Here is a 22364-nt window from a genome sequence, read left to right on the forward strand (position 1 = left end):
GTGCTTGAAGAGAAAGGTATTGCAAATCTGGGAGCTAACATTTTCTACAATGAATTTTATTTTCCTTAGTGAATATTTTGATTGTTCCACCCAGACTTTCAGCTGCTGTTGCTGCTCTGCTCAAGTAACTGATTCTATTCCAGTCTTGACCAGAGACAATCCATGTACACAAGCCTAGGAACATACAAAGAAAATGTGTCACTCTCAGAACTGCAACTTCAAAACTTACCTTTTTCAGTCGCTTACAAGGACACTTGAGTTTAACCTTCTGGCTGCAGTTCAGAGGACAATCACCTGAATGGCAAATCTCTTCACACCGGTGACCACAAGGCAACTACAAGCAAAACAAGAAATACCCCACCAATGAATAACTGAAATTGCATGCAGTCTATGAACTAGTTTTATTTCAGACACAGCAGCTAAACAGAAAACTCATTCAGCTCATCAGGTTTGTCTTCCTACCTGCAAAACTGGAAAGAAAAAGGTCAACTTATTTCACTAGTTACTCAGAGTTTTTTGGTTCACATAGAATTATTTATCTTTTACTGGGAACGCTTGATCAAAAAACAATTTTTTCTTTCAAATGTTACAGGAACAGTCATCTCCACAATGATTCATATATCGACTGCCCTAACTACCTGTATGATGGAGGAATAAAAGTAGATGAAGTAAGAAGAAACAGAAAACTGAAATGAAGTGTGATGTGACCCAGCCTGACCCACAAATTGCTAACAAGAGGGTAGAAATAGAAGCAAAAATACCACAAAACTAGGTTTTATGTGCAAGAACCTTTCAAACTATGCAGGAGTCAAATACAGGCCACCAATATTCTTACACCTGAATTAATTTCACTAAATCCTAAATTTCTGCATTTGGTAAATTATCCTGTTTTTGACATCTGACAAATAGCATTTCCTTTTTTTAAACTATCAGTGAAAATTTTAACACTTATAATGAAACTATTATTATTCCTTACTGTATATTATTATTCATTACTGGGATAATTTAAATATGCTGCTGCCTTTTAAGGATGTAACAGTGTTCCCAGAACGACATTAGAGATTAAAAAAATAATTCACAAGAATAAAAACAAGTTTTCTTCCACAGCGTGTTGGGAGCTCAACTGACCTTGCTCAGGTCCCAAACAAAATCTTCATAACGATGATCTTTCATTTCCAATTACATAAATCAATACTGTCCAATACTGTTTATAAACAAAGGCAATAACTCATGTAAGATACCCAACTGATTCATTTATAAAGGTAGGTTTAAACAATATCACTCCCTGTACAGAAAGAGTTGGGGGAAAACACACTGGACAAATGACCACAGAGTCTCTTCCAGGATCCCACCTTAAGAGGCAAGAGCTTTTCCATTCATTTACATTTATTTTATCCAGCCATTAGATCTTATCCACAGACTGAAAAACTTCTCTACTGTCCTTTCATAACAGGCTCTTTATTCCCATAATATTCCCTTCATTGAATTCCAAGCAGCTTCAATCAATGTTTCTTGAATATAGTAGCCAGAACTGCAAGTAATATTCAAGCTGGAAGAATATTGTACAATGCCTTAATTGCAGCTTATTCTCCACAGAATATCTTTCCCTATACATCTTCCACTCTCATGTTCACTTCTCTCCAGTTATCCATGCTGCAACAGTAAGGATTTCTGCTGTCTCCCAGGAGGGTTGTTATTGGCCTTGACATGCCCAGTCTCACTGGTTTTTCTGTATCTGTACCATGTCCCAAACGCATGTGTTCTGCTGCACATGCATTTCCTCAGTTGTCACCTACTGACAACACACCACAAATTCTCATAAGAAAATCCCAACGAGTTTTTGGTGCCAAGGTCATTACTGCAAACAGTGCAAGACTAGCCCTCAATTTGAGCCCTTGGAAAATCCCCTTATTGCCAACATTTCTCGTTCCAATCACTCCTGCAGGAATTTTTGTTGTTGCTTATGGCTTTTGAGGTGGTTGCCCTAAATAAAAAAAAGAACCACAAGCAGTTGTTTCCTTCAGTAAACACCAACTCTCGCAACGATCATCTCTTTTACATGAATTAGCTGTTTACTGTCTGGCACAGCCTCAAGAGCACAAGTGAAGTATGACATATGGGACTACATCTCTTCTCCTTGTCTGGAGGAAAAAAGGAATTGGTCGTTCTATCAAAGAAGGAATTCAGTTTTGTCTTGCACAACTGATCACCTGCAAATCTACTTGAACTCTGCCTCATTGTTAAAAGATGGGTTAGATGCTCATGATTAAGCCTTGCACATGCTGAAGTCAGGCATGCTTCCATTAATAATGTCAAAGCCTGAACAGTTACATACCACCAGAGCACAGCACAGGAATATACTTAATGCAATACCAAAAATCGTATTTGCTTATTGTGTTCATACACAGCTCACATTCAGTGGGATGCAGGACAAGAATGAAGCTGACAGTTTCAGCTGCTTCTCAACCCCTCCAGTGCAAATACAACATAAACTCATGGGAAGCAGTTCTATGAGTGGCAAAACAACAGCCCCAAGAGCTAAGAGAACAGAAGCAATCCAACCAGTTCTGCCAGATAAGTGCTGTAGTGGGAAGGGAGGTGGTTTTGTGCAGCGACTCGGCACGGACTCAGATGTGAACGATCCAAATCGTTTATTACAAGTTCTCACATCCCTTATATACCTTCACAAGTTGTTATTTTCTAACTTTCCCATCCGCCCTTACAACTTTCCCAAACATCTTACATGTCAACAAAGCATTCTACAAAACACTTTTCAACTGTCCATGCAGGCACATAACCAATCAGAGCTGTGAGACTCTTCTTCTCCTTGCAGAGGTGTCCTTGGTTCAGATGCTGTTTATCTTGCTCCACAGCTGCTGCTCTGAACAGCTTTTCTTGTATTCCCACAATTCCCCCTTTTTTGTTTATTGACAAGCTACTACCATACTATAATATAATAACACTAATTATATTAATAACATAATCATTATAACTCAATCAAGGCCTCGATTGACAATATTCTGAAAATGAAAAAGGAGATAAGGCAAATGACAAAATATATGGTTAAATCCACTAAAATATCAGACGCATTTTGCCTGCGGCCTAAGTTCCTACAACCTGGAAAAGAACCCCTGAGAATCCAATTCTGTGTAAATTTGAAATAGGTTAGAAAAGACTTCAATTTCGTGTTATCCATTTTAAACCATCCCGTCAGCATGAAGCAAATACTCCCTAAGCTAGCACATTATTACTTATTGTCCCTGGAGAGGCAGAAATCTGCAGAAAAGGAGAGAGAAGGGTTATGTTGGCGGTGGATGCGATAGGCAGCGCCAGCAGGGCGTCCCCTGCTTCAAGGTGCACTTTCCCTTTCTCATCCACCACAGATTCTCTCTTGCTCTTTTCCTACTCAGGGTCTGAATGGTATTTTCCATTTGTACACTGCATCCGCATGGCCAGTGCGTGGTACAGAGCCCAAGTGGAACACCTGCTTACAAAACAGAATAAATTGCCGAGGTTAGCTTTTTTTGCAAGCACCTTTGTTTCAATTGATGCATGGTCATATTTTGAAAATCCCAATTAGTGAGATGAAAAAGAGTTAATAACTGTTATGTTTAAGAATCATCCGTTTGTCCAGGATTCTTTTCCAGGGTCTTATTTTTACAAACTAAGAAGAGGCTAGTTGATAGGCTAATAAAATCATAACTGAACATTACTAATACACTAGAAGAGTTAGTCCCATAATTTCCAGCATTGGTAACATCAAATCCTATTTAACTTATATTCTATCTACTGCCAAAATAGGAAAGACACACAATAATCTAAATAATGCTTAATAATTCTAATTCTTAAATTTATACCAGTAATGTGGAAGAGTTACCTACTATGTCTTACCATTACTAAAATTATTATTTGCAATACAACAAATTACAAAGCAATATCAATGAAGTAAGAGGCGTATAATCACAATCATTATTAAGGCTGGGTGTTATTTTCTGCCTTGAGATGAGGCCGAACATATCTTGCCGGAACCCATGTAGGGCCAGTCCTTGTAGAAACACAAGCATATCCTCGACCCCAGGTTATCAATGGTAAGGGACCTTCCCAGTGCCCTGTGGCCATATTTCGAATGTTAACCATTGGCCGTTCCTTGAGCACTGGGGAGCCCCCAAAATGACGATCCACACGAGTTGTATTTGTATGATCACGATTCAAAAAATTCAGCACAAACAAAGCCTTACATAATCTTTCTTGTGGTGTGTCTCCCGTATTCCCCCTTTTTTGTTTATTAAGAACAGATTTCAGTGTTTGATGAGTACGCTCAATGATAGCTTGTCCAGTGGGAGAATGAGGGATGCCTGTAATATGTCTAACTCCCCATTCTTGAAGGAAAGTTTGAGTGGCCTTAGAAGTATAAGCGGGCCCATTATCTGTTTTTATCGTATGAGGGATTCCCATAGCAGCATAAGCAGATAACCAGTGTTTACGGGCGTCACGACTGCGTTCACCTGTATGTGCTGTGGCAAATATGTAAGAAGAATGAGTATCTATCGTTACATGTACGTATTTTAGACGGCCGAATTCAGGAACGTGAGTGACATCTGTCTGCCAGAGTTGAAGAGGGGCTGTTCCACGTGGATTTGTCCCAGTTTGAGGCAAAGGGGCAATTGCCTGGCAGTCTGGGCATGTTAAAATAATGTTACGGGCTTGATCTACTGTCAGTTGGAATTGTTTTTGTAAGGCTCTCCTGTTCTGATGGAAAAATTGATGGGAGAGTCGTGCTTGCTCAAATAATTGAGGAGTAGCAAAAGCGACCGTGGCTTGATCAGCCTTACGGTTGCCCTCAGTTAAAGGACCAGGCAATGTAGTATGCGATCGAATGTGCATAATAAAATAAGGAAGAGTACGGTGAGAAACATAATGCAAGACTTGTTTGAGCTGTACAAACAAAACCGGATTATTAACTTCCTTAAGAAAGGATCCTTCAATCCGCTGAATGATACCTGTAACATACAAAGAGTCAGTTATTATATTAAGCTTTTGGTCTGAAAAAATTTGGAAAGCTCGAGCTACTGCAGCGAGTTCTACAACTTGAGGTGATCCATCAACAACATGTACGTCTGACTGCCATTGTGTAGCAGTCGCACGCCAGAGAACCACTGCTTGGTGTGTCTTGCCAGAGCCATCTGTAAATACAGTAACAGCATTAGGTATTGGAACATGTGAAAGTAAAGTATTAGTAGCAATGGGGATATCAGCCAAATTATGTAGTAACTGATGTTTGGGAGGATGAGTGGACAATTGTCCGGTATAGTCTGCCATAGCAGTCTGAAAAGGAAGTGACTGCACAAGCATCCAATCTAAATCTTTTTTAGTAGCAGGTACGTATATGCACTCAGGGTCAAGAGCTCGTAGAATTTGTAGACGATGACGACCTCGCTGTATTAGCATAGCAAACATTTCCACTCGTGATGTAATAGTTTTTGAAAATGTATGAGGTAAAAATACCCATTCGAGAATAATGAGAGGATCCTTTCTTGAGGTATCCCATTGACATAACAAGCTATATGGCTGATAGAAGTTGGATATTATTATGAGATGTACTGGAAGTGATAAACAAACACGATGGCTGTATCGATTTTGCACTGATGTTATTACAGAGTCTAAGCATTGTTGTGCTTCTGGTGTTAATTGTCTTTTAGAAGTTAGATCTGGGTCTCCTTTCAGTAGTTTGAATAAAGGATGCAGCTCTTGAGTAGTAATTCCCAAAAGTGGCCGCAACCAATTGATGGTTCCTAATAACTTTTGCAGATCGTTTAATGTCCGTACGTGAGGTACTATTTTGAGGATTTGTGGCTGAATAGTGTGAGATGCAATTTTCCATCCTAAATATTTCCATGGAGAACTAAGTTGCACTTTTTCTTCTGCTATTTGTAAGCCAATAGATTGGACTGCCTCCCGGACGAGCCGTAAAGCGTCCTTTAGACCCTCTTCTTGTTCTGCTGCTATTAAAATATCATCCATGTAATGATAAATAAGGACATGAGGTCTAGCCTTTCGTACTGGTTGTAATGCATTTGCTACAGTCAATTGACATATCGTTGGACTATTAAGCATTCCTTGTGGTAACACTGTCCAATGATACCGCTGAACAGGGCTTTGTAGGTTGATAGAGGGCACTGAGAAAGCAAATCGTGGTGCATCTTTTGGATGAAGCTGAATGGTAAAAAAACAGTCTTTCAAATCAATGACTGCTATAGGCCAATCCGAAGGTAACATTGAGGGTGAAGGAAGGCCAGGCTGCAACGCTCCCATAGGCTCAATTACTGCATTGACAGCACGCAAGTCCTGTAAAAGTCTCCATTTTCCACTCTTCTTGAGGATAACAAAAACCGGAGTATTCCAAGGGCTGGTAGTAGGCACTATGTGACCAGCAGCTAGCTGTTCTTGAACTAACTCATGTAAGTGCAGCAACTTTTCTCTTTTTAAGGGCCACTGATCTACCCAAATAGGTTGTTCTGTTTTCCAAGCTAAGGGTATAGGTTGCTGCCGATCAATGGCCCTTACTGAAAATTTGTCTGCAAAATCATACCCCACTGACTTAAGAGATCACGACCCCACAAAGTACAGGGAATTGGTAAAATGTAAGGAGCAGCGTGAGCAATGCGACCATCAGGCCCTTCAAAAGATAAAATTCGGGCACTTTGTTTTGGCTGCTGTAGGCCCCCAACCCCCACAATAGCAGAATTAGGGTCTCTTAGTGGCCACTCAGAGGGCCAATCACTGGACTTAATGATGGTAACATCAGCTCCAGTATCCACTAGTCCTAATAACTGCCTGCCATTTACTAAGCATGGTAATAATGGTTTGTCTTTTGACAGTTGTGTGGTCCATAGCACAACAGGTTTATCTGTGCTCCCAAATCCACCGGTTCGATCTCTAATACCAGGTTTGGTCATAGAATGAAAAGGGACTAATTGTGCTATTTTTTGGCCTTTTGGAATAAAACAGGGGGGTGAGGGTGTCCATGCCATTATCTTAATTTCCCCGGTATGGTCAGCATCTATAACTCCAGGTAAAACAAAAAGTCCCATCCTTGTAACAGAAGAACGTCCTAACAAGAGGGTGCTACGCCCGTCCCCAAGGGGACCCATTACCCCTGTTGGAATGAGAGTCACGGTGCTATCAGTCAGCGTCACTGACTGGGCAGTGGACAAATCCACTCCTGCGCTGCCAATGGTGGCTGGTCTGAGTGAGCTGGCCAGACAGCGTCTGGCTGAGTCGGGACCGTATTTGCTGTCATAGCGCGCGGTCTCGCGCTCCTCTTGCCGTTTCCTGGCAGATCGCAGGGCTGTGCAGCAACAGGAAGTTTGGATCGGCAGTCTCTAGCCCAGTGTAGCCCCTTCCTGCACCGTGGACAGGGTCGAGTTGGAACAGCAGAAGCATTTTTATTTACTCGCTTGGGCTTTTTACAGTCCCGTTGGACATGACCTGGTTCTCCACAATTGTAACACTTTACTTTTTGAGCTGTCCCTGCATCAAGTTGGGTGGCCAATGAATCTGCTAGCAGGGCCATTTTATGACTTTCTGTGCCTACATCTTGACAGGCTTTAATCAAGTCAGTAATTGATGGATCTGCATTCCTTAGGGACTTTAAAACCTTTCGACAGTCTGCATTTGCGTTTTCTACTGCTAATTGCTTAAGCATGACATTTCGGGCAGCTTCATTTTCTACTTGTCTCTCTAATGAATTTTGTAAACGGTCAAGAAATTTAATGTAAGGCTCAGTAGCCTCTTGCCTAATTGAAGTAAATGAAGCATCGGGTGAATTAATATCAGGAACCCGACGGACAGCACGCAACACCAAAGTCTTAACTTGTTCCAGGCATTGCCTGTCCAGCTGTGCCTGTGCCTGAGGTGTTGCCCGGACCCCCTCCCCCATGAGTTCCTCTAGGCCAATGTGCTTTAGATTGTTCAAATTATTCAAGGCCTGGACAGCAGCCTGATCCCGGTATTCAGTCATGAACACGGTGTATTGCATGGGAGAGAGGATCATTCGTAACACACTTTTCCAGTCATGAGGGGTCATAACATAACTATCACCAATTGCAACCAAAAGATTATATGTAAAGGTAGACTGAACTCCGTATGTTCTCACTGACTTCCTTAGCTCTTTCACTGCCTCATAAGGCAGGGGTTCCCAACGGGGGACCTGATTCGGCTGATACAACACAGGAAAGGCTTGCAATGTGTCACCATCACCCCTTAATATTGCTTCTTTTCTGCACTGCTCTAAGACACCACAGTACGCTGTAGGGAAATTTGTCGTTTCTGCTCCCTTCAAATTATCATCAGGAAGAAATGCGCCCGATTCGCATTCCGGATATACTGGACCTGGGTCACAACGATCCCCTGGTTTCGATCCGTCCGTGTCTTTAATCACGTTACACTCCGGCTGCACAGACGCTGCAGCGCACGACGTGGGGGGGGGCGAAGGGCAGCGGCGCAGAGAACGTCATGGGCGGAGCGGAGGGCGGAGGCGCGGCGAGCGTCGTGGGCGGAGCGGGGGGCGGAGCGACGAACGTCGTAGGCGGGGCGAAGGGCGGGGGCGCCATAGAGGGCGGCAACGCGGCGAGCGTCGGGGGAGGAGCGAACGGCGGGAGCGCGAAGGGGGGCGGTTGCGGCTTTTCGTCTCCCCGAATCGCGGGGGGGTCGGAGCCGCCAGTCGGATCCGGGCACGGGCCGCTTCCCGCAGCGAGAGGCAGCGGCGGGGTTGGGACGGAGGGCGGCAGGGAATGGTCGGAATAAATTCTTTCCCGTCGTGATTGCTTAATCCCTTCCATTATCCGGCTCCAAACGGGCAACAGCTTAGCAGCCGTTCTGTCTTTAGCGAGAGAAGCCTCATAGAGTTTTGAGCCGATTTTGTCCCAAAGTTCTCCATCGAGAGAGAACTCAGTTTTTGGAAATTCGGGGACATTTTTGCTTATCCATTTAAGAAGAGTAGCTAATGCTTTAGTAGACACAGTCTTATCCTGATACGGTAACACTGACCGCAATACTTCGAGATTTACTTTCTGCTCCTTCGTTAGTGAGCTCCCCATAGTTCCTACTGCTCACCTTCTGTCCTGCAGAACGGTGCGGGTGCGCGCGAAACAGTCTCTCCGAAGTTCAGTCGGGCGACGCTGCCGGACCGGGCTCGCTCAGCCGCGGGTTGATTTGCCCCACGTTGTGGGCGCCATTTGCAGCGACTCGGCACGGACTCAGATGTGAACGATCCAAATCGTTTATTACAAGTTCTCACATCCCTTATATACCTTCACAAGTTGTTATTTTCTAACTTTCCCATCCGCCCTTACAACTTTCCCAAACATCTTACATGTCAACAAAGCATTCTACAAAACACTTTTCAACTGTCCATGCAGGCACATAACCAATCAGAGCTGTGAGACTCTTCTCCTTGCAGAGGTGTCCTTGGTTCTCATGCTGTTTATCTTGCTCCACAGCTGCTGCTCTGAACAGCTTTTCTTGTATTCCCACAGTTTTGTCCATTTATTTTTTGCAAATGTTGAGGTGCTAAAATATAATGTGTTTATCCCCTTAGATCTTTTTCACTGTAAATATTCTGTTGTTAATAGCTAGTAAACTAAAGGCTGAAAAGAACAGGCTTTATATTTGTCATAGCAAGCCCATTAAAAGAAAGCAGTATAACCCACAACTCTGAAAACAATCAAACAGAAATCTTAATGAGCATTTTCCAGAAACACAGGAAGGGAAGAGAATGTATTTTTATGTAACTGATTACACTACAAAGTTTTGCATGTAGATGAAACAAGATATATCCATATCTACAGGAATGAGAAGAGTTAACCAAAAGCCTTATCCAACTAAAACAGACCCTGCTGTCCTGAGTCTTCTGTTCACATCCCACTGAATTCAATTCTAAAAAGGCCCTGCTCTACAAACGATGCAATTCTGAATTGCAGACTTGAATTCAGTAGTACTACTGGATGGATTTTAAACCTCAGACTGAGTCTTGGGAATACATCCAGAAAAATCTCAACAGTTAACATTAATCAAAATCAAAGAAGAGATATGGAAAAAATCTTTGAAGAGAACCTGAAGTACAGGAACACACAGTTCATGTTAAGAGATTAGAAGTACTCCTGAAAATAAAGAGGAGGAAGCGTTGCAGCAAATAAAACCAAAGTAACAGAGAAGGAAATGGAAGGACAAAAGTTAAGAGGTAAACAGTGAAATAATTCCCCTGCCGGGAAGAGAACTTTCAGACATCCAGGTGAGAAGATTGTGACAGATGGATTCATTTACTCAAGTAAGACAAATAAAGAGGATGTGCAAAACGAAGACATCACAAAGACAAGGGCAGAAAGCAGAAGATGCAAGTAGACACACAGCAAAGAGCCCAGAATTTCTATTGGGGTTTCATGGATTTGTTAACATAACCTTGTCTGAAAAACAGAGACTCTTGGGAAGCAGGCAGGAATACTATCAGTTTTGCAAGTTACTCAAAACCAGGAAAGTCTGTCTAGTAAAAGACTGGACACTTCTGAAACCAGAAAATAATGCAACACAGGTTTTGAATCTATGTCTATTCAGTTGAGGCAGAATTCAGGCAAGGTGAGACAACAGATCTCAGACTAGAGGACTCCACAGGCAAAGCAGCACAACGGAACAGAAAGCAAACAGTGCAGAAGGACAAGCTGAATCAAATTACTTCTGAGTGCCAACTACATACTACTGGAGACAAAGTACAAGGCCAAAACAGAGTAAAAAACCAATAAACAATTTCAGGATTAAGTATTCTCAACCCTTTGAAATTATGCACAAGCCTTTTCTTTACAGCTGGGAAGCAGAATTTCTGAGAAATTCTGAAGTGTTTAACAGTGGAAACACTTTCCAAAATATTCCTGACTATTCACTTTTTTCCTCTTTGTAAATTTCCTAATTCTACAGTAAGGAAACAGAGTGAAGAAAGGGCTGTCACCCTTGCCACAACTAATGACAACTAAAGAACAAAGGCACAATAGTAAGTAATACATAGATTTCTGAAAACACACAAACAGCACAGAATAACAGCACTGGGAGGGACTAGGAACAAGTCATTTTGCCCGTCCCTCATGTCTTACAGCAATAAAATCCATAACTAGACTAACCCCAATATATGTCTAAGCTGTTACTGATGAAAATTCTGTAGCTTTTCCAACCTATTCTTCCCAAGCTCTACAAGCTTTACTACTCAAAGGCAGTAACTAACACGAATCTTCCTAACTGATACAACCAATAGTTCATAGCCTGTCTGCCATATAACAAGTTTACTATTCTTCTTTACAGCAACCCTTCATATAGTCACATACAACAAAGCAATTAACTCCTTTGTCGTAAGCTTCAAGCTACTCAATATGTTTCACTAGCACAGTCAGTCATTAAGAATTCATTTTACTTAGGTCCCGTGCAGTTTTTTTTGTTTCTCTTTTCTTGTTTCCTAAAACTGTTGTGCAGACACTGATCACTGACCCTGCGCAAGAAAAATCACAAATACACTCCTCTGTATTTGTCCCAACCAAAGAGTATCCTGTTGAGAAAGTCTGTTCAAGATCAGTTTTCAACCACAACAAAGGACATACTCTTCCTCATTCAACCTCAGCAGCTTCAAGCTTCAGCTTTCAAGCCATGAATGAAGTATTCACTGATACTGTCCTGGAGTCCTTAACCCTCATAGAATAAAAAAATCATTACGGTTGGAAATACCTCTAAGAACAAGTCCAACCATCAACCTATCACCACCACATTTGCAGCGTTTGAGGCACGGACTCAGATGTGAACGATCCAAATCGTTTATTACAAGTTCTCACATCCCTTATAGACCTTCACAAGTTGTTATTTTCTAACTTTCCCGTCCGCCCTTACAACTTTCCCAACCACCTTTACATGTCAACAAAGCATTCTACAGAACCCTTTTCAACTGTCCATGCAGGCACGTATCCAATCAGAGCTGTGAGACCCTTCTTCTCCTTGCAGAGGTGTCCTTGGTTCTCATGCGGTTTATCTTGCTCCACAGCTGCTGCTCTGAACAGCTTTTCTTGTATTCCCACAAGTACCAGTGCAGCCACCGCCCTCAGGCACCCTGGCCATCCCTTACTCACTTCCTTGGCAATTTGCAGCTCAGGGGTTTGGCAGATGACTTTTTTCCTGGCAGTTCTTAAGGTTCAAAGTCCAGCTGTAATCTCATTTCCCAAATATGTCACTTCCTGTTGAGTTATTTGTGCTTTCTGTAAACCAAGAAACTCAGCAAACTCTCAGTCTATTGTACACAGTCCTTTTGTTGCTGTGGCAGCCACGTGCTGCAGTAAAGTTCCACCCTAGGATGGAGGATCCCAGATCTCAGGCTCATGAGTTGACCATCATTCAGCTGTTCTCACAACCCTGGGTAACACTGTCCAGGTTAACTGAGACTCTTCTCCCCATATCAGGGCTTTCCTTTTCAAAGGCAAATAACCTTAGGCTTCCTTTGGCCAAACCAGGCAGAAGAGACATCCCTCAAATCCAGAAGGTAAACTTAATCTTTTTGTTCCTTAACTTGGTTAATAAAGTGCACGGATTTGCCACCACTGAGTGTATCCATTCAACTATTCTAGTACTTGCCCTCAAGTCTTGTACCAAAGTACAGCACTTGCTATCAAAATTGGAATCCAAACTCCAAAAAGTTACCTATTATTTCTTTTATCCTTCTACAGTCCCATACCCTCAAAGGGCACCGCTTTACCCTGACTAGGCAAGCTCTTGCTTTTAACTTCTATTTAGGGCTTCATTTTTGGCCCTGATGCCCACACCACTAAGTGTATCATATTTGAGATTGCTGTAACTCCTGGGGGTACAACATTGTTTTGCCCAGTTTGTGTTAAAGCCAGAGTTACAGTTTTTAATCAGTCAATATCGTTGCACTCTTAGCTCCAGTTTTATTCAATTTCTTGCCAGAGTAACCTGGCAGGTACAAGAATTTCTGTATTCCTGCTTGTTTTCTTAGCTTATGTTTAATTAATCCAAAAAAGGAAACCTTTTCCCGTTGGGCAGTAGCATCTACTACTGTTACAAAACCATCTATGGGTAGTAAGAAGCACCCATATCCACCAGAAAATGAACCTCAATATCCTGCTTTCCTAAATGCAATTTCCCACTGCAGTTTGCACACTGCTTTCCTTCCAGTGAGGTGACCCCCAGGTACATTGCCCAGTGCAACTCAAGGGTAGGTATGGCCAGCCATACGGACCACAAACCCACACAGAACCGCAAGGTATTGCTGCACAGAAGACTTATTAGGACCCTTAGACAAGGATCTGGGGAAAGTCGTATTCTTACAGCAGCTTCTGGGTAAAGCTCCTTCCCACAGCTCGGTTCCATTGCAAGAGTTCTGTTCAACACAGAATGTCCTCTGGTGCTGTACCGGAGATTGCCTCTTGCTGGGACATACTCGTGGGGGAGAGGAGTGAAAGGAACGCCAGGACAGCAAGGGAGGGATGCCTGATGACAAGGGTGTGCGAATGTCCCCACCGAAGGAAGCAAAGAGAGCCGGCAGAAAGCGATGCTTCATTAGCGTAACAAAACACAGCCCCCATTCCTCCCTCCCTCCTCCCCCGCACCCCTTCCCTTCGCCATCCCCCGGGGGCAGATGTGCCATGAAAACGAGCTCTGGGCGTGATCGTTGTGGGAATTCCTGCCTTCCTGAGCCTGTGCGGAAGAGGCGAGAGCCTGGCTGGAAGCCATCCGGGCAGCACCGCGGTGGCAGGAGGTGCACCAAGGCCGTCCTGCGGCCAGCTCCGGGCTCAGGGCACTCGGCGTCCTCTGCTCTACGCGACTCCGAGGAGCCCAGCTACCTGCACCAGAGCTGGGAGCAGCCTGCTCCGCACCCAAGGTAGGTGCCCTTCGTGGCTCGTGCAGAGGAGCGCACGCTTCCTGCCCCCTGCCAGCAGCACCGGGAGAGGAGCGGGGAGCGGCCCCGGACGGGGCGGAACCCGCACTGCCGTACCCCAGGCGGGACCCTGGTCCCGGCTCCAGCTCCCGCTCAGCGCAGCAGGTTTGCTGGCCCAGACGGGCTGCAACCAGGGCGGCAGTTCATGCAGCCCGGGCTGGGCTCCGAGGGGCACGGGAACGGGCTGGGAGCTGGGACAGTGAGGAAGGGAGCAGAGGAGGTCAGCGTGCTCTGCTGCCCGGTTGGATCTCTGTAACACAGCGCAGCTGGGGCTGCAGTTCTTCCTCTGGGCCACGGGAGACACGAGACGGCCTCGCTCTGCAGCTGTGCACGCGTGGATTGACGGAAGCTTTAAACCCCCCGATTCCTCCTTTGGAGTGTCTTAATGTGAAGCCTCCAAGTGGAAATTTGCACTCGCCCTGCTCCTCCTCCCCGGCAGCCCCCAGCTTCTCTTTGGGGACCCTGCGGGCAACACGTGCCTCTGGCGACCCTTGAAATGGCGTTACCTTTTGTTTGCTGAGCGCTTGCCTGATGGCTCAGCTGGGGTTGTGCAAAGCCCTGGCAAGGCTTTTGTTCAGGCTGTCCCGGCAGCTGCAGATGCCTTGAGCACACAGCTGCGGGCCCTGAGCACGTTCAGCATCTGCAGCAGCTCCGGCACTGGGCTCTGGAACAGACGATGAGAAGCTGGCAGCCTGTGGGCTGACTGGAGCACGCGTTGAGAACACGGCCGAGCAGCAGCAGGTCAGTAAAGCACAGCCCAGGTGCCTTCTGCAAAGGGCACGCGCTGCTGAGAGCGTCCCCTGGCAGTGAGCGCAGTCTGCGTGCTCGGCTGAAGAGGGAGGGAGGAATGAATTTATTGATATCATGCAGGTGTCCTGGAGTGCTCTAACAACTGCTTAACAAGGCTGTTGTAACCACGTGGTTGTTTATTGCCTTAATTGTTCTGTTTAGCACTGCTGCTATTCGATAAGTTGCCTTCACGGTTCAGTTAAAATTCCCAGCACAGCATCGGCTGGTGGTGGCTGTGACCGTCACAGGCTGGTTTGGCTGCAGTGCTGTCAGATACTCTCTCTTCTCAGGAGATGGAAAAATAATCTCCATGTGGTTGGATGTTTTGTTGATTTATTGTTGTGTTTAAGTAAGCCTTAAGTAAGTTGTGTTTAACTCCTCGCCGTTTTGCACTTCCTTACCCGAGGAATGTGAGCCATCACCACTTTTAGGTAACATCAGCAGTAGGTGGTTTTGAGAACTACATCAGTCACCTTTACAGAGTACTTTTCCCAACCCTTTTCTGAGGGCTTGCTTGATTTCAGCAAGCCCAGGGCTACTTCCACTCCTGAGAGGATGTACGGACATCTGCCAGAGGATTTAATCCATTTGCCACCAGGTGTTCCCTCACGGATCTGTGGAGGTGGTGCTCCAGCAGGCTTGCTGTGTTTGAGTGTTGGGGGCTGCATTCACGGTGTTCTTCCATGAACCAGGTGCTTTTCTGCACCTCCTGCTGGATGGTTGGATGGCCATACCATTTTCTAACAGTATTTCTGTTAGGGCAGGCAATAAGCCGTCATTCTGCTGCCTCTGTTTGCCTTAACTGTGTAGAGGCAGTGCCTTTAATTAGTGCTATGGGTGCAGTTTTGCATCTGTTTGGAGCCAAACCCTACAGGTGGAGGATGTGTGGCCTAAAGGATTGTAGGCGACTCGGGGAGGTCTTCGTTTATTGTGTGAATAAGCATTACCTGCACAACTTGCACCACGCAGTGCAGCAGAAATATTGTGGAATATCAGTCGCTTTTGATTCTGGGAGGACCGGTGCAGTTCTCTTTTGCTTCATATGTCACTTCCAAACCCGACACGATGCTGATAACACCTTTCCCATTTTGCATCCTATTACTGCCCCCAGTGACCTCTGCTTTCTGCTCAACTACAGCAGTCGCCACGAGAACATTCACAGAAGAATTTGGGACGTGCTTCATGTCTCTTGTCATTGGTTTGTTTCCCTTCTTGCCATCCTGCAGACTTTGCCCATTGGTCACAAGTGGATCCAAACACAGCATACACTCCTAAGGGAGAAGCAGGACTATATTTGTTGATATAATAGGGATATGCTGTAGTGATTTAACAGTGACACAGCAGGATCGGAGGTGGCTGGATACACTTGGTTATTTACTGCATGGAGGGTAGGGTTACGCACACACCTACAGGAGGCCCTCCCATTGAGTCACGAGGCTCAGAGTAGTTCCCCTTTTTTTCTCATGTCTTCAGACCACAGAGGTAAGGAGCTAGGATGTGGCTGGATCCTCTCCTAGTCCCAAGCTTGGTCAAGGCTTTGTGTGGAAGGAATCATACGTGCACAGTCCCTCTAAGACAGAACCTTAGAGAATACATGAAAGCTCCAAAGTAACCACGGGTGTCTTACAGAAGATCTGTATTGAGAAGGAGTCTTGATGTCAAGCTGCAAGGGATCTCTGTGCAGGTGTGAGCTGCAGAAACAGCCCTGCTCGAGGGCAGGTCCTGTGGTGCAGCCCGCTGCTGTGCAGCAGAGCTGGAGGGGCACTTGGGCTGCTCCTTCTTTTGGGGTAAGATGACTGCCTCCTTGCCGTGCTTTGTCTTAAGTCCCCTCTCAGTCTCAGCTGTTGAACTAAGTGTCAGCTACCAGTTGTTTCAGCCTCCCAGTCTGAGACAGCTTTGTGACGGTTCATCTCTTTGAGCCAGACTGTTTCCTGTGCTGCAGCTCATTGTCTTCCTCTGCAAGGCTGGGCAGTGCCCTGCAGAAGGGCTGAGCTGGAACTGGGACTGCTGCATTCCCTCACAGCTCCCCTGCCATTTCTCTTCTCTCTGCAGGCTCCAGTTCAACTTCTGCCTTCCAGCCGTGATCATCCCAGCCTGCAGGAGAGCAGCAAATGGCCGCAGCACATCCAGTTGAGGTAGGGGTTGGGGAAGCAGGCAGGAGAGGCCAAGGGGCCAGGGATGTGAATGCAGGGGTAGAGGGAGGTGCCCTCAGCCAGCGTGTGTGTGCTGGGGACAGAAAAGCAGCTGGGGTGTGAGGTTCTGTCCTGTGCGAGCTGCTTGCCTGGGCCTTGGCTGTTCCCAGCAAGCAGCCTCTTTGCTTGCAGGAGCCCGTGAGCTTTGAGGAGGTGGCCGTGTATTTCAGCAGGGAGGAGTGGGCGCTGCTGGACCCTGTGCAACGAGAGCTCTACCGGGATGTGATGTTGGAGACATACCAGTGTGTGGCCTCGCTGGGTGAGAGCTTGTCTGCCTTTCCTCCTCGTTAGGGCACCTTTGGCTGTGCAGAATGAGCCTCTGCAAGCCGGGCCTTGAATAAACACCATGCAGCTACATATTGACTCACACCACAGTGCCAGCAAGAAAGGAGATACTGAAAAGCATGAGTTTCAGAAGGGATTAGTATGCACGGCACTCTGATCAAAGCCACAGAGTCAGTGCTGGCAAGCAGGCATCAGCCAGGAGGGAGAAAACCAGCCCTTGTGTTGTGTGTTGCTTGGTGCCACCAGCTCCAGCTCACAGATGAATCCCTGGTTACTGCTATGGAATTGAGGATTTTCCATGCAATTGCCATCAACATTTTGATGCCTTGACCACTGGTAGACTGTAAGAAAACAAATAAGCTGTTGTAAAGTTAATTTGAAAGAAAAAATATCCCTTCACAATGTTCAGAGATGTCAAAACATTCTTTGCTCCAAGGGAAGCTGTAGGCACGGTGTCATTTAGACCTAAATGGTGGTTTCTCCTTGGGGAGGGGCACAGAGTGAAGCTGTTGAACAGGCACTGTGCCAGCATGAGGGAAATGCTCTCTTGTTCCCTGTTTCTCTCCCTGAAGCTCCACTTCCAGCCCCCAAGCCCATGCTGATCTCCCTGCTTGAACGAGGGGAAGACCCCTGGATCCCAGATGTGCGTAGCCCTGAGGCCATGCCAGGAGACCTCAGCCCAGGTGAGGTGGTGGAGGGAAGGGGAATGTTGGGGCTGTAAGAGCCTTCTCTGCCTGTGTTTTATTTTGGGCACCGTGTGCTATTGCTGCATTTCCTCTGTCATCCAGCAGCTGATGGGATCAAAAATACAAAGGAGGTTCCGCAGAGAAATTGTGTAGCGGAAATGCAGCGGAATCACATCTCTGTGGAAGAAATCAGAAGGGATGTCCAGGAAGTCCTGCAGCAAGGTCAGGGTGAGCACATCAAGAAGCCCCTGGGAAAGCATCTGGGAATGACACTGAGGAACCCAGTGGACTCCAACATAGGTCCAAAGCAGCCTGAGGAAACCAGGAGCAAGGATGTGTGCCAGATGAAAAAGCAGAATCCATGCACTGAGTGTGAGAAAAGCTTTAAACTGGATTCCAGCATCACTAGCCACCAGTGCACGCACTCAGCAAAGAGGCATTATGAGATCTGTGATTCTGCAGAGAGCATGAAATGGAGACTCCACCCCACTGGCCAGCAGTGCATGTACACAGGAGAGAGAGCCTTTGAGTGCTCTGACTGTGGAAAGACTTTTACGGACAGTGGGAGCCTCACTTCCCACCAGTGTATCCACAGAAGAGGGAGACTGTACAAGTGCCTTGAGTGTGGGAAGAGCTTGAAAGGTATTTCTAAACTCAAAATACACCAACGTGTCCACACAGGAGAGCGACCGTATAAGTGCCTTGAGTGTGGGAAGAGCTTCAAAAACAGTTCCAGCCTCACCATCCACCATCACATTCACACAGGAGAGAGACCCTGCAAGTGCTCTGAGTGTGGGAAGAACTTCAAAAACAGCTCTGAACTGAAGGTGCACCAGCGTGTCCACACAGGAGAGAGACCATATAAGTGCTCTGAGTGTGAGAAGAGCTTCATAAGCAGTTCTAATTTGAAGCTCCACCAGCGCATCCACACAGGAGAGAGACCCTGCAAGTGCTCTGAGTGTGAGAAGAGCTTCATAAACAGTTCTAATTTGAAGCTCCACAAGCGCATCCACACAGGAGAGAGACCATATAAGTGCTCTGAGTGTGAGAAGAGCTTCATAAGCAGTTCTTATTTGAAGCGCCACCAGCGCATCCACACAGGAGAGAGACCCTGCAAGTGCTCTGAGTGTGGGAAGAGCTTCATAAGCAGTTCTGATTTGAAGCTCCACCAGCGCATCCACACAGGAGAGAGACCATATAAATGTCCTGAGTGTGGGAAGAGCTTCAAAAGGCGTGCTGAATTGAAGATGCACCAGCATGTCCACACAGGAGAGAGACCATATAAGTGCTCTGAGTGTGAGAAGAGCTTCATAAGCAGTTCTGATTTGAAGCGCCACCAGCGCATCCACACAGGAGAGAGACCATATAAGTGCTCTGATTGTGGGAATAGCTTCATAAGCAGTTCTGATTTGAAGCTCCACCAGCGCATCCATACAGGAGAGAAACCCTTTCAGTGTCCTGAGTGTGGGAAGAGCTTCAAAAGCATCTCTGAACTGAAGGTGCACCAGCGTGTCCATACAGGAGAGAGACCATATAAGTGCTCTGAGTGTGAGAAGAGCTTCATAAGCAGTTCTGATTTGAAGCACCACCAGCGCATCCATACAGGAGAGAGACCATATAAGTGCTCTGATTGTGGGAAGTGCTTCATAAGCAGTTCTGATTTGAAGCACCACCAGCGCATCCATACAGGAGAGAGACCATATAAGTGCTCTGAGTGTGGGAAGAGCTTCAAAAGGCGTTCTGAATTGAAGATGCACCAGTGCATGCACACAGGAGAGAGACCCTATAAGTGTCCTGAGTGTGGGAAGAGCTTTAAAAGGTGTTCTGAGCTGACACTGCATCAGAGCATCCATCAGGAAAAAGAGACCCTGTGAGTGTCCTGAGTGTGGTAAGAGCTTCAAAGGGAGTTCTGAATTGAAGCTGCACCAGCATATGCACACAGGAGAGAGACCATAGCTTCTGTCGGACATTTTAGAACATTTTGGCCAGGCCTGCATGCAGGGAGATGCCTGGGAACTTGTCTTTTCTCTCCCTCAGAGAATCCCATCTGCTGTGTTACCAGAATGTCTGCACCAGTGAGCTGAAATGGCAGGAAGCCTTGAGTGTGAGAAGGGCTTTGTGCCTAGCAGAGAGCTCCTCACACTCCCAGAAGAACTTCATGCAAAGCTCAGTCCTCATTAAACATTGCAGTCCACAGGACAGGTAGCTACTAGGAGTGCATCTCCTGCAGGAAGAGTTTCTCTCAGGGCTGGTGCCTCATTTCTCATGGGAAAACCCCCAGCAGGAGAGACCCTCAAAATGCTGGAGAGCCCGGGGATGAGGGAGACCAATGCTTCTCTCCATGCAGGAAGAGTTTGCAAAGGAGACGGCATCACCGACACCCTCTGCAGAAGGGACTTAACCCAGGAGCTTCAGATGGCCTTTCCTTGCTGCCCAAAGCACTTCTCTCACCATGCCCGCTTTCCACTTCTACTCTTCCCACCAGCTGCTTTTTGATGCTGTTTCCTAGTGGAGAAGTGGTTGTGTAGAGATCTGCTGTGTGTCTGTGTGCATGTGTTGCTCTCAGTCATTTCTGAGCGCACTGATGCATCCCAGAGAAGGGTCAGCAGAGCAGTAAGGTGGCTCTTGGAGGTTTTCTGAGAATCTTCTGTAGTGGAAAGAGAAGGGGGTGAATAAAGTAGCTGAGTTGTTCTGGAGCTTTCTTCACTGTAGTCTTGTTTTTGCTCTTAAAATAAATGTCAGCATGTGGAATGAGGAGAGGGAAAGGTGCAAGCAGGGTTTGGTTTTGGTGCCCTCTCCAGCCCACTGCTTGCTTCTGGACAAGGCATTTCCTTTCTTAATAGGGGAGATGCTCCAGGCCCTTCACCATCTTCGTGGCCCTCCACTGGACTCTCTCCAAGAGATCCCTGTCTTTTTTGTACTGGGGAGCCCAGAACTGGACACAATATTCCAGATGAGGCATTAATAGGGCAGAGTAGAGGGGGAGGATCACCTCCTTCGACCTGCTGGACACGCTCTTTTTAATGCACCCCAGGATGTCATTGGCCTTCTTGGCTACAAGGGCACACTGCTGGCTCATGGCCAATCTGTTGTCCACCAGGACGCCCAGGTCCCTCTCAGCAGAGCTCCTCTCCAGCAGGTCTTCCGCCAGCCTGTACCGGTGCATGTAATTATTCCTCCCTAGGTGCAAGACTCTACACTTGCTTTTGCTAAACCTCATCCGGTTTCTTACTGCCCAGCTCTCCAGCCTGTCCAGGTCTCGCTGAATGGCAGCACAGCCTTCAGGCATGTCAGCCAATCCTCCCAACTTCGTGTCATCAGCAGACTTGCTGAGGGTGGTCACTATCCCCTCATCAAGGTTGCTGATGATGTTTCACAGAATCACAGAATCACAGAATTACCCGGGTTGGAAGGGACCTCAAGGATCATGTAGTTCCAACCCCCCTGCCTAGCAGGGCCACCAAACATACACCTTTACTAGATCAGGTTGCCCAGGGCCCCGTCCAACCTGGCCTTGAACACCTCCAAGGACGGGGCATCCACAACCTCACTGGGCAGCCTGTTCCAGGACCTAACCACTCTTCTAGTAAAGAACTTTCCCCTAACATCCAACCTAAATCTTCCCTCCTTCAACTTAAAACCATTTCCCCTAGTCCTGCTATTATCAGCCCTTTCGAAGAGTTTACTCCCTTCCTGGGAGTAAGTTCCCTTCTGGTACTGAAAGGCTGCAATGAGGTCACCCCACAACCTTCTCTTCTCCAGGCTGAACAAACCCAACTCCCTCAGCCTGTCCTCATAGGGGAGGTGCTCCAGCCCCCTGATCATCTTTGTGGCTCTCCTCTGGACCCTTTCCAAAATCTCCATATCTTTTTTGTACTGAGGGCTCCACACCTGGACACAGTACTCCAGATGGGGCCTCACAAGAGCAGAGTAGAGAGGGACGATCACCTCCCTATCCCTGCTGACCACCCCTCTCCTGATGGAGCCCAGGATCCCATTTGCTTTCTGGGCTGCCAGAGCGCACTGCTGGCTCATGTTAAGTTTCTCATCTATCAGGACCCCTAGGTCTTTTTCTGCCGAGCTGCTCTCAAGGACAACTCCTCCCAGCCTGTACAGGTGCCTGGGGTTCTTCCGGCCCAAGTGCAAAACCTTGCACTTTGCCGTGTTGAACCTCATTAGGTTCACCCGAGCCCAGCTTTCCAGCCTGTCAAGGTCCCTCTGAATGGCATCTGTTCCCTCCACCGTATCGACTGCACCACTCAGCTTGGTGTCATCAGCAAACTTGCTGAGGGTGCACTCCATTCCCTCATCGATGTCATTAATAAAGATGTTAAAGAGCACCGGTCCCAAGACAGACCCTTGAGGGACGCCGCTCGTTACCGGCCTCCACCTGGACATAGAGCCATTGACCACCACCCTCTGTCTGCGGCC

General features: G+C 46.5%; 2 protein-coding genes across 2 annotated transcripts; one reads left to right on the forward strand and one right to left on the reverse strand.

The window, feature by feature from the left end:
* Nucleotides 1-35: 35 nt before the first annotated feature.
* LOC146756973 (uncharacterized) lies at nucleotides 36-11303 on the reverse strand. The gene is made up of 2 exons (XM_085523370.1): nucleotides 8392-11303; nucleotides 36-334 (listed from the first exon to the last, which is right to left on the reverse strand). The coding sequence occupies exon 1, from the start codon at nucleotides 9096-9098 to the stop codon at nucleotides 8442-8444; it is 657 nt and encodes a 218-aa protein (XP_085379496.1). The 5' UTR covers nucleotides 9099-11303; the 3' UTR covers nucleotides 36-334; nucleotides 8392-8441.
* Nucleotides 10310-20629, forward strand: LOC146756974 (uncharacterized). Its single transcript, XM_085523289.1, has 4 exons — nucleotides 10310-10327; nucleotides 17095-17221; nucleotides 17820-17930; nucleotides 18039-20629. The coding sequence occupies exons 1-4, from the start codon at nucleotides 10310-10312 to the stop codon at nucleotides 19805-19807; spliced, it is 2025 nt and encodes a 674-aa protein (XP_085379415.1). The 3' UTR covers nucleotides 19808-20629.
* Nucleotides 20630-22364: the final 1735 nt, after the last annotated feature.

Source organism: Coturnix japonica, chromosome 24 (assembly GCF_054131305.1).
Source record: "Coturnix japonica strain WE chromosome 24, WE-NBRP24, whole genome shotgun sequence".
Classification (NCBI taxonomy): Eukaryota; Metazoa; Chordata; class Aves; order Galliformes; family Phasianidae; genus Coturnix; species Coturnix japonica.

Excerpts from the sequence above, each read along its gene's own strand:
- LOC146756973 (XM_085523370.1), bottom strand. The coding sequence starts at position 9,098 with ATGGGGAGCTCACTAACGAAGGAGCAGAAAGTAAATCTCGAAGTATTG.
- LOC146756974 (XM_085523289.1), top strand. Across the intron at positions 17,222-17,819 it reads CCAGTGTGTGGCCTCGCTGG|CTCCACTTCCAGCCCCCAAG; the intron begins GTGAGAGCTTGT and ends CTCTCCCTGAAG. Across the intron at positions 17,931-18,038 it reads GCCAGGAGACCTCAGCCCAG|CTGATGGGATCAAAAATACA; the intron begins GTGAGGTGGTGG and ends GTCATCCAGCAG.